At 44.1% G+C, this 12,500-nt stretch overlaps 1 protein-coding gene across 3 annotated transcripts in view; it reads right to left on the bottom strand.

The window, feature by feature from the left end:
• Window positions 1-12,500, bottom strand: part of LOC143289223 (uncharacterized) — a 151,205-nt gene that overhangs the window by 6,439 nt on the left and 132,266 nt on the right. For all 3 annotated transcript variants that reach the window (XM_076598183.1, XM_076598181.1, XM_076598182.1), the window contains 3 exons: window positions 12,415-12,500; window positions 11,126-11,284; window positions 8,481-8,590 (listed from right to left, as the gene is read on the bottom strand). The exon at window positions 12,415-12,500 is cut by the window's right edge and continues 117 nt beyond it. In XM_076598183.1, coding sequence (XP_076454298.1) covers window positions 8,481-8,590; window positions 11,126-11,284; window positions 12,415-12,500 — 355 coding nt within the window. The remainder of the gene's footprint in view (window positions 1-8,480; window positions 8,591-11,125; window positions 11,285-12,414) is intronic.

Consider the following 12,500-nt stretch of genomic DNA (forward strand, 5'->3'; position numbering starts at 1 on the left):
GAGAGTTAAACCAGTTTTCTTGTTCATGTTGTGATCTCTCATTTTATTCTGTTCGATTGAGATAAAACAGAAGACCTATTTGATTCATTACATTTCAAATTCATATCACATTACGTCATATCTTGATTTCCTGCAGTGACGTTGGCCAAAGCCACCCACTGTTTTGTGTTATCCTCTTGTTTGTTGCCTTTTGTTTCATTCTGTTTTCCAGCATGATCCTGTTTCACGTATTGATTGATTTTATATTTCTGTTTGTTTATCGTGTGTGTGTGTGTGTGTGTGTGTGTGTGTGTGTGTGTGTGTGTGTGTGTGTGTGTGTGTGTGTGTGTGTGTGTGCGTGCGTGTGTGTGTGTGTGTGTGTGTGTGTGTGTGTGTGTGTGTGTGTGTGTGTGTGTGTGTGTGTGTGTGTGCGTGTGTGTGTGTGTGTGTGTGTGTGTGTGTGTGTGTGTGTGTGTGTGTGTGTGTGTGTGTGTGTGTGTGTGTGAATGCCTGCAGTGTGACATTTGTTAATTCTAACATTTTTTGTTAACTCTCTCTCTCTCTCTCTCTCTCTCTCTCTCTCTCTCTCTCTCTCTCTCTCTCCCCTATCATCCCTCACTCCCCCCATACTATCGAGTTCTCTCCCCTCTCAGGGGGCACCTGTCACCTCTGCACCCCAATCATCCCTCCCCTTTATCACCTAATCGATATGGCGTGTGGGAGGTGTGTGTGTGTGTGTGTGTGTGTGTGTGTGTGTGTGCGTGCGTGCGTGCGTGTGTGTGTGTGTGTGTGTGAGTGAGTGCGTGCGTGCGTGTGTGTGTGTGTGTGTGTGTGTGCAGTGTGACATTTGCTAATTCTAAATTTTTTGCTAACTCTGTCTGTCTGTCTGTCTGTCTGTCTGTCTCTCTTTATTCGTTTCTAATTTTCTCTGTCTGTCTGTTCGTTCCACTCTGTCTCTTCCTGTCTTTATAACTTTCCGACTCTTCCTTTCTGTCTCTGTCTCTCCCTGTCTGTCTGTCTGTCTGTCTTTCTCTCTGTCTCTGTCTGTCTGTCTCTCTACCTGTCTCTCCTGTCCCTCTCTTCTGTTTCCCTCCGTCTCTGATCGACTCTGCATGTTTGTTTGTCTGTCTGTCTGTTTCCATGCGTACTTGTCTGTTTCTAAGCGTATATCTTACCATTTCTTATTTCTCTTTACCCACCACCCCTACCTCCTCCACTCCCCCCACTCCTCCTCACACACACACACACACACACACACACACACACACACACACACACACACACACACACACAGACCCCCAGTATCTTATCTCTGTCTCTCTCCTTCACACACACACACACACACACACACACATACACACACACACACCCACACACACACACACACACACTGACCCCCAGTATCTTCTCCCTCTCTCTCTCTCTCTCTCTCTCTCTCTCTCAGCGTGGACGACGAAAGAAACAAATTATTCATGGACGCTGCAGTTGCCGCGTATTGCCTGCTGAGTGAGAAAGCAATAGACGGTGATCAGTTCATTATTCATTTGTTTTATTTCCGACGGTTTCATTTTCATTTCGGCCGGTGGACCGACTGCCATCACAAAACGCTGGGCAGGCACCTCTTCCATTACCACAAACAACACTTTTCCTCCTCGTCCACCGTCTGTGTGTCTGATAACAATTTGCTTTGATGTGATAATGGAGTGGTGTGGGTAACTAGCTTGTTGCTTACCTAGTTCGCCTCGCCGCCTAGGGAAGCGAGAGATTCTGAGGGCACGGAATAAACGCGGGCGCGCGCGCACACACGCGCACACGCACACACACACACACACACACACACACACAGACGCACGCACACACACACACACACACACACACACACACACACACACACACATATATATATATATATATATAGAGAGAGAGAGAGAGAGAGAGAGAGAAAGAGAGAGAGAGAAAGACAGACAGACAGAGAGACAGAGACACAGAGAGAGAGAAAGAGAGAGAGAGAGATTGATTATCAAATCCAGGCCCAGATGTCTTTCCTTTTTTCATAATGTAATGGAGAACAGACAGACAGACACAAAAAAAACAGTCTTGGATAATCTTTTATGCTATAAAACTGTATGTGTTTGAGGTGGGGTGGTGGTTTTAGAAAGCTCTAATTTTTAATGTTGCACATACATATACATATATATATATATATATATATATATATATATATATATATATATATATATATATATATCACTCGCCTGAACGTTTCTCTCCCTTCACTAGACCTTGAAAAGTGGGTGTGGACGCCTAAACCGAGGTCCCATGTACACCGTGAATTGAGCGCAAGTAAAAGAACCCACGGCGACAAAAGGGGGTTGATTGTCCTTTTCGAAAGTCTGTTGGAAAATCCACTCGGATAGTGAAACACTTGCACGTAGAAAAACACAAAACAACAAAAACGGTGTGGCGCTGCGCTGAGGCGACGTTCTCTCCCCGTGGAGAGCAGCCCGAATTTCACACAGAGAAAATCTTGTGGTACTTAAAGTAATACAATACAATACAATACAATACAATACAATACAATACAATACAATAATGTGTTTCCCTGATTATCGAGATCTAATCACCCGAAATGCCTCGGCATCAGTGCAGGGTCTCCTCTAGTGCGTAGCCTATCACTGGTTGCTCCTTCTGCAGCCTCCTATTGCATGTAGTAATGGTTGCTAACGCTTTAGTTAAATCGTGAAAATACTTAGCTGGTGACAATCACAACAGGGGTGAAGGGGAAGCGGAAAGGGGAAAATATCGATTCTTGATGTGTGTATTTGTATTTGTATTTCTATTTCTTTTTATCACAACAGATTTCTCTGTGTGAAATTCGGGCTGCTCTCCCCAGGGAGAGCGCGTCGCTACACTACAGCGCCATCCTTTTTTTTTTTTGCATTTTTTCCTGAATGCAGTTTTATTTGTGTTTCCTATGGAAGTGGATTTTTCTACCGAATTTTGCCAGGAACAACCCTTTTGTTGCCGTGGGTTCTTTTACGTGCGCTAAGTGCATGCTGCACACGGGACCTCGGTTTATCGTCTCATCCGAATGACTAGCGTCCAGACCACCACTCAAAGTCTAGTGGAGGGGGAGAAAATATCGGCGGCTGCACCGTGATTCGAACCAGCGCGCTCAGATTCTCTCGCTTCCTAGGCGGACGCGTTTCCTCTAGGCCATCACTCCACACACACGTGTGTGTGTGTGTGTGTGTGTGTGTGTGTGTGTGCGTGCGTGCGTACATGAGAGAGAGAGAGAGAGAGAGAGAGAGAGAGAGGATCTGTGGTAGACGGGGAAATGAAATATTTACTCTAGGTTTGTGTACTCTAGCCAGAGAAAAGAAACTCGACAATTTTATTGCCCTTGCTTCAAGAAGTGCTGCAGACCTGAATCTGCCTGTCTGTTTGTCTGTCTGTCCGAAAATTGATTGCCAAGAGCTACTACTGCTACTACTACTACCTGCTGCTGCTGCTGCTGCTGCTGCTCCTCCTCCTCCTCCTCCTACTACTACTACTACTACTAAAACAGGATGTGGAGTGATGGCCTAGAGGTAACGCGTCCACCTGGGAAGCGATTGAATCTGTGCGCACTGGTTCGAATCACGGCTCAGCCGCCGATATCCCCCCCCCCTCCCTCCGCTAGACCTTGAGTGGTGGTCTGGACGCTAGTCACTCGGATGAGACGATAAACCGAGGTCCCGTGTGCAGCATGCACTTAGCGTACGTTTAAGAACCCACGGCAACAAAAGGGTTGTTCCTGGCAAAGTTCTGTGGAAAAATCTACTTCGATTGGAAAAACAAATGAAACTGCACGCAGGAAAGAATACCCCCCCCCCCCCCCACCTACCCCCAGCCCCCCCCTCCCCCCCCAAAAAAAAGGTGGCGCTGTAGTGTAGAGACGCGCTCTCCCTGGGGAGAGCAGCCCGAATTTCACACAGAGAAATCTGTTGTGATAAAAATAGAAAATACAATACAATACAATATAATGCAATACAGTACAATAAGCATAAAAATATATCAGTTGCTCTAGTTGTTTCTACTACTACTACTACTACTACTACTACTACTACTACTACTGATGCTGATGCTGCTCCTCCTCCTCCTCTTCCTTCTCCTCCTCCTACTACTACTAAAGGATAAACATGAAAATATATCAGTTGCTCTTGTTGTTGCTACTACTACTGCTACAACTATTACTGCTCCTCCTCCTTCTTCTCTTGCTACTACAACTACGACAACCACCACCACCACCACAATAACAACAACAACGGCAACATAATGAATACAAAAAGGAGACATAAGCCACTATATTTGCTACTCCACCTCCTTCTCTTTCGAAACAACAACTACAACTACTACTACTACTACTCAACAACAACAACAACAACAACTACTACTACTACTACTACTACTACTACTACTACCCAGACCACCACCACAATAATAACAACAACAACGCCACCACAATGAATACAAAACGGAGACATAAGCCACTGTGTTTGCTATTCCGTTTCCTTCTGTTTCTACAACAACAACAACAACAACAACAACTACTACTACTACTACTACTACTACTACTACTACTACTACTACTACTACTACTACTACTACTACTACTACTACTACTACTACTACTACCATCACCACCACCACTACAATAATAATAACAACAACAACACAATGAATACAAAACGGAGACATGAGCCACTGTGTTTGTTCCTCCGTCTCCTTCTGTTTCTACAACAACAACAACAACAACAACAACAACTACTACTACTACTACTACTACTACTACTACCATCACCACCACCACCACAATAATAATAACAACAACAACGACAACAGAATGAATACAAAACGGAGACATAAGCCACTGTGTTTGTTCCTTCGTTTCCTTCTGTTTCTACAACAACAACAACAACTACTACTACTACTACTACTACTACCATCACCACCACCACCACCACAATAATAACAACAACAACAACGACAACAGAATGAATACAAAACGGAGACATGAGCCACTGTGTTTGGTACCCCGTTTCCTTCTGTTTCTACAACAACAACAACAACTACTACTACTACTACTACTACTACCATCACCACCACCACCACCACAATAATAACAACAACGACAACAGAATGAATACAAAACGGAGACATAAGCCACTGTGTTTGTTCCTCCGTCTCCTTCTGTTTCTACAACAACAACAACAACAACAGCTACTACTACTACTACCATCGCCACCACCACCACCACAATAACAACAACAACGACAAGAGAATGAATACAAAACGGAGACATAAGCCACTGTGTTTGCTACTACGTCTCCCTCTCCCATCCTTTCCCAGCAGCTGGTATTCTCACAAGTTGAAAACCTACAAATACACGAGGAAGGGGGAAAAAAAAGAAGGTAACATCGGTTTAATTTCCCCTTGTCGCTGCAGAAGACGGACAACAACAACAACAACAACAACAACAACGACTTCGACAACTACTACTGCTACTCTGTGTGTGTGTGTGTGTGTGTGTGTGTGTGTGTGTGTGTGTGTGTGTGTGTGTGTGTGTGTGTGCATGTATGCGTGCGTGCGTGCGTGCGCAAGCGCGCGTGCGTGTGTATGTGCGCCTCGCCCCCCCACCCCCTCCCACCGTTCTTAACCACTCCCATCCCCTCCCTCTCCCCCCCCTAGCGCCCCCCCCCCCTTCCACCCCACCCCCTCCCCCACCACCGAACCTGATTGCACAGGTTCCAGACAGGGCCCAACTCAATTTCCGCTTGTCGCGTTTACGCATGCGCGAAACTTTTATCATCTTATCTTTCTTTTAATTTTGTTTTTCTCTAAAACTTTTGTTTCAAATAATGTCGCTTCAAGCGCATCCTGACCTTACGGTGGGCTCGCTTTGTTATCAAAGATACAAGTCCCTAGTAAAGGATGAAATGATTGACTCACTTGTGTAAACAAAGTGAGTCTATGTTTTAAACCGGCGTTCGGTTGTCTGTGTGTGTGTGTGTGTGTTTCCGTGTGTCTGTGTGTCCGTGGTAAACATTAACACTGACATTTACTTTGTCAGTTGACACCAAATTTGGCATAAAAATAGGAAAAATTCAGTTTTTTTCAGTCATCTTGTTTAAAACAAAATTGCACCTCTGGGATGGGCACAAAAAAATAAAAAAGAAGCCTAATCATATGCAAACTGCATTTACTGTTATATTTATATTTTTTGTATTCTCTAAACTTGGCACTTTGACCTCTTATTCTGACACAACAACAAGAGGAGTCATTATTATCATTTTTTTGTACAAACAGGAACTTCTTTTGCTCAGCATGGAATTTCTATTTCTTTTGCAAACGTTTTGGCGCAGATAGTAAAAAAAAAAGGGGAAATTACTCTGTAATTAATGCTAGCGGACTTAATTTATCGCAAGTGAGTCTTGAAGGCCTTGCCTCTCTTGTTTTATTTTTGTTTTTTCGCTGGGTGGAAAAAGGAAAACCTGTGACGCAGAAAGGTCTTGCAGTAGATGGCTCTTTTCTTCCGTGGGGTCAGGGGTCGAGGGAGGGAGGGAAGGAGGGGAAGATTTGCTTTCTCTGTCCGTCTGTTTGTGTTTCTGTCTGTCTGTCCGTCCATCTGTCTGTCTGTCTGTCTGTCTGCTTCTTTCTCCAGAGTTGTTTATTCCTGCTCCCGTCCCGCCCCCACCCCATTTCTTTCTCTGTGTGTGTGTGTGTGTGTGTGTGTGTGTGTGTGTGTGTGTGTGTGTGTGTGTGTGTGTGTGTGTGTGTGTGTGTGTGTGTGTGTGTGTGAGTGTGCCTATGTTGCTGCCCGTTTCTTGTGTGTGTGTGTGTGTGTGTGTGTGTGTGTGTGTGTGTGTGTGTGTGTGTGTGTGTGTGTGTGTGTGCCTATGTTGCTGCCTGTTTCTTGTGTGTGTGTGTGTGTGTGTGTGTGTGTGTGTGTGTGTGTGTGTGTGTGTGTGTGTGTGTGTGTGCGTGCGTGTGCGTACGTGTGTGTGTTTGTGTGGTTATTTTTTCCAACTCCAACCCAAAACAGCACGTCCATCCTCAAACACCAAGTTCAACAAAACACATCAGGTCCAACCAAAAACAACCCGTCCACCAAAAAAACACCACGTCCAACCAAAACAGAAAAAAACCCAAAACACCACGTCTACCAAAAGAAACCCCACCACGTTCATCCCAAAACACCACGTCCAACCAAACACACCACGTTCAACCCAAACACCACGTCCAAACCAAAAAAAACACCATGTCCAACCCCCCAAAAACACCATGTCCAACCCAAAATCACCATGTCCAACCCCCAAAAAACACCATGCCCAACCCCAAAAACCCACCATGTCCAACCCAAAAAACACCATGTTCATCCCAAAACACCACGTCCAACCCAAACACCACGCCCAACCTAAACACCACGTCCACAAAAAAACCACCACGTCCAACCAACACAGAAAAAACCCAAAACACCACGTCTACCAACCCCCCCCCAAAAAAAACAAAACAACAACAACAACAAAAAAACAAAAAAACCACACCAAAACAAAACAAACCCATCATGTCCAACCAAAACACCACGTCCAACCCAAAACGCCATGTCCAACCAGAATCATAACGTCCAATCAAAATAGCCACGTCCACCAATCCCGTCTCCCCTCCCTCCTCCCAAAAAAAACAAAACAAAACAAACAAAAAAAAACCCACTACGTCCAATCAAAACAGAAAAAACCCACCACGTCCAATCAAAACAGAAAAAACCCACCACGTCCACCAGCCCCCCCCCCTCCCCCCACCCCACCCGACCACGTCCAACCCAAAACACCACGTCCACAAAAAAAGGTAGAAAAAAGACCCCCCCGCCCCCCCACCACCCCCCCAAAAAAAGAAGAAAAAAAACAAGAAAAAAAAACCTCCACCTCGTCCAACCCAAAAAACCACGTCCAATCAACAACACCGCGTCCACAAAAAAAACAACAACAAAAAAACAATAACAAACAAACAAACAAAAAAACAAAACAAAAACAGAACAAAAACAAAAACAAAAAAACCGAACGTCCAACCAGTTTGAAACAACAACAACAACAACAAAAAACAACAACAAAAAACCTACAACACCACGTCAACCCAAACACGATAAAACAAACTCATATCAGTGGTTGCTGTGAAGTGTGGACAGGAACAAAGCCAGTTGGACATACAGACAGACAGACAGACAGACAGACAGAGACGGACAATAAGCAGACAGAAAGACAAACAGATGGGCAGACACATGGCACACTGACAGTCAGACAGACAGACAAGCAGACGGACGGACAGACAGACAGACAGAAACAGACAATAAGCAGGCAGAAAAGACAGACAGACAGATGGTCAGTCAGCCAGGCAGATGGACAGCAAACGGAAAGACAGACACAACAGACAGGCAAGACAGACAGACTGGCAAACAGACTCACACAGGCGTAGCACATCTCGTGGAGGTTACAGAGGGCGCGCGCCTCAAAGTCGATGGTGTGACCAGCGAACCTGCAGTTGGTGCTGAATGCCTGGACTGCTGGACACTGGTCTGAGGAAGGTGACACACACACACACACACACACACACACACACACACACACATACACATACACACACACACACACACTTTTTTGTATCTTTTTTTTCGTATTTCTTTTTATCACAACAGATTTCTCTGTGTGAAATTCGGGCTGCTTTCCCTAGGGAGAGTGCGCATCGCTACACTACAGCGCCACCCTTTTTTTTTTTTTTTTTTTTTGCGTGCAGTTTTATTTGTTTTTCCTATTTGAAGTGGATTTTTCTGCATAATTTTGCAAGGAACAACCCTTTTGTTGCCGTGGGTTCTTTTACGTGCGCTAAGTGCATGCTGCACACGGGACCTCGGTTTATCGTCTCATCCGAATGACTAGCGTCCAGACCACCACTCAAGGTCTAGTGGAGGGGGAGAAAATATCGGCGGCTGAGCCGTGATTCGAACCAGCGCGCTCAGATTCTCTCGCTTCCAAGGCGGACGTGTTACCTCTAGGCCATCACTCCACATACGTACACATATTAAAATTCAATTTGGTGCGCATGTACGAACACGCGCATGCATACGCACACACACACACATAAACACACACACACACACACACACACACACACACACGCACGCACACACGTACGAACGCATGCACGCACGCACCCACGCACCCACGGACGCACTTACTCACACACACATGCACTCTAACACACACACACACACACACACACACACATACACACACACACACACACTTACAAACACACCACACACACACACACACACACACACACACACACACACATACACACACACAAAATTATCTACCTATCTGAGAGAGAGATTCGGGGAGAGATAGTGGGAGGGACAAGAGAGAGAGAGAGAGAGAGAGAGAGAGAGAGAGTTTTTCTTCAAGACAATCTAGTGACACATACACACGCGCGCGCGCGCTAGCGCGCACAAAATGCGAGTGCGGCTTTCTATATTACTGCCTTTAAAGTTGAAAAATATTTCTTTATTGGAAACCACCTTTCCATATTCACGGTTGAGGTAATTGCTATTATACAAGCTCTGAACTATTTAGTGAGCCATCCAATATTTTCTCGAAAATAGCATTCTTTGTTGATTCCAAATCAGTGCTTTATACTCTAGAATTATTTAGCCTTGAAACAAGACCTGACTTAGTTTTTGAGGCAAATCATTTGGTACATTGTTTGAGGATTAAAGGGACTGAGGTCAGTTTTTGTTGGGTGCCCTCTCATGTGGGCATTCATGGCAATGAAACTGCTGATAAAGCAGCTAAAAGAGGAGCACAAGATTCAGAAAAATCGACAAAAACACATGTCCGTCTTTCCGTAAAAGAGGCATACACTTTGTTAGAAAAATCAGCATGGGGTCGATTTCATAACCGATGGAAGGAAAAGTTTTAAAAAAAATAAAGGAACATTATTCCCCGAGAATATTATTAAAGAAAAGATACCGAATGCCAGAAGACCCATGTGAAGTGATGGCCTAGAGGTAACGCGTCCGCCTAGGAAGCGAGAGAATCTGAGCGCGCTGGTTCGAATCACGGCTCAGCCGCCGATATTTTCTCCCCCTCCACTAGACCTTGAGTGGTGGTCTGGACGCTAGTCATTCGGATGAGACGATAAACCGAGGTCCCGTGTGCAGCATGCACTTAACGCACGTAAAAGAACCCACGGCAACAAAAGAGTTGTTCCTGGCAAAATTCTGTAGAAAAATCCACTTCAGTAGGAAAAACAAGTAAAACTGCACGCAGGAAAAAATACAAAAAAAAAAGGGTGGCGCTGTTGTGTAGCGACGCGCTCTCCCCAATGGGGAGAGCAGCCCGAATTTCACACAGAGAAATCTGTTGTGATAAAATGAAAATGAAAATGAAATGAATTGATCAGTTTGCTATACAAGATTGATAACCTCTACTTTCTTCCCTACAAAACTTGATGCGCTGAAGACAAAGCACAGTAAAAATGTCACATGCATCTGTGGTAAGCAGTTCAGCTTGCATCATTGTTTGTTTCACTGTCAGCAGTTACGTACCTTCTTGCCCAAGTATTTCAAAGAGAATACCTATTCTGCAGATGATTTTTGGAAAGTTATTTCTGACGAGGGTCTTGTGGTCGAACTTTCACAGGCATTAGTTCATAGCCCTATTTCTACATTCCTTTAATGTACTTCAGAATTGTGTTAATGGTTTCTGATTATTATTATCATTATTGAATTGGTACTGTTAAATGTAATTGCATGTTAGTTATGTTTGGTTTTTTTTTTGTTTTTTTTTTGTTTTTGTTTTTTTGGTTTTGGTTGTTGTTTTTTGTGTGTAGTTTTCTACCTTTTCTTTTTTCCTCTTCCCTCTCCCCTTCCCCGCTCCCTTCCCCCCCCCCCTTTTTTTTTTACCGTCTAACAAAAATAAAGGGTCCTTATTCCCCGAGAATATTATTACGCTAAACTAAAGAACGAACACACACACACACACACACACACACACACACATACACGCGCGCGCGCGCGCAAACACACACACACTTGCACACGTACACTAACCAGCGTCTTCAGAGAACAGACTGGCAATGCCAGAAGACCCAGCAGACTCCCCTGTCAAATCCCCATCGTCACCACCACCATCTTCATCGGCATATCCCTCAAGGTCGACATCCTCATCGCTGAACGGAACGAAAGGGTCCTCTGTGTTATCGTCATCATCTGTAGAACCACGAAACATTGATGAGCGTGATGAGAACGACGCAGACAAAATCAATCATCGTTGTTTCAAAATAAGGATGATGAAACACACACACACACACACACACACACACACACAGACACCCCCCCCCCCCGCCACACACACACACACACACACACACACACACACATATATATATATATATATATATATATATATATATATATATATATATATATATATATATATATAGGTGGAACCAGAATAGTAAAAAAAAATCAAGAAAAAGAAAAGGAACAGTATATGATTTGTAACTTCCATCCGCTGCAAAAAAAAATAATAATAAAAAAAAAAAAAAATAAAATAAATAAATAAACGAACAAAAGAAACTGCAATGGAGTCAATTCAATCAAAACAAAATGTAGGCAATGAAAAAGATCTGAACGAAGTCAAACGAAACACAAATGACTAAATAAATAAATAAATAAATAAATGAATGAATTAATAGATAGTAGATGAGAAAAGGCTTCGTTGAATTCAGAATGACATCAGTTTCTGTTAAGCTAAATCTCGTTCAAACAACATTTTACGGGCTCAGAAAGTAGCACAAGGATTCAGGCAGAAAGGCGAAGAAAGAGATTATAAGGACGAAAAGGTAGGGCAAAAGACGATGAGGAGGTGGAGAAGGAAAAAAACCCAACAAACCCATCATAATTAAGAAAATGAATCAAAGAAGAAAAAAAATAAATAAAGAAGAAAGGAAACAGAATCAAGAATACACAGAGCGGGAAAAGAAAGAGGATCTGAGGAAGAAAGAAAGAAAGAGGAGGAGGAGGAGAAGGAGGAGGAGGAGAAAGAGGAGAAGGAGGAGGAGGAGGAGGAGGAGAAGGAGGAGGAAGAGGAGGAGGAGGAGGAGGAGAAGGAGGAGAAGGAGGAGAAGGAGGAGGAAGAGGAGGAGGAGGAAGAGGAGGAGAAGGAGGAGGAGAAGGAGGAGAAGGAGGAGGAGGAAGAGGAGGAGAAGGAGGAGGAGGAGAAGGAGAAGGAGGAGGAGGAGAAGGAGGAGGAAAAGGAAAAGGAGGAGGAGAAGGAGGAGGAGGAGAAGAAGAAAGAAAGAAAGAAAGAAAGAGACACAAGACATGTATATACAGACCTTCATCCAACTGATCTTTCAGAGCCAAAGCCGTGGTCCCCTCCACTGCGTCACTCCCCTCTCCCATGACGTAGACTGGGACCTCT

Source organism: Babylonia areolata, chromosome 13 (genome assembly GCF_041734735.1).
Source record: "Babylonia areolata isolate BAREFJ2019XMU chromosome 13, ASM4173473v1, whole genome shotgun sequence".
Lineage (NCBI taxonomy): Eukaryota > Metazoa > Mollusca > Gastropoda > Neogastropoda > Buccinidae > Babylonia > Babylonia areolata.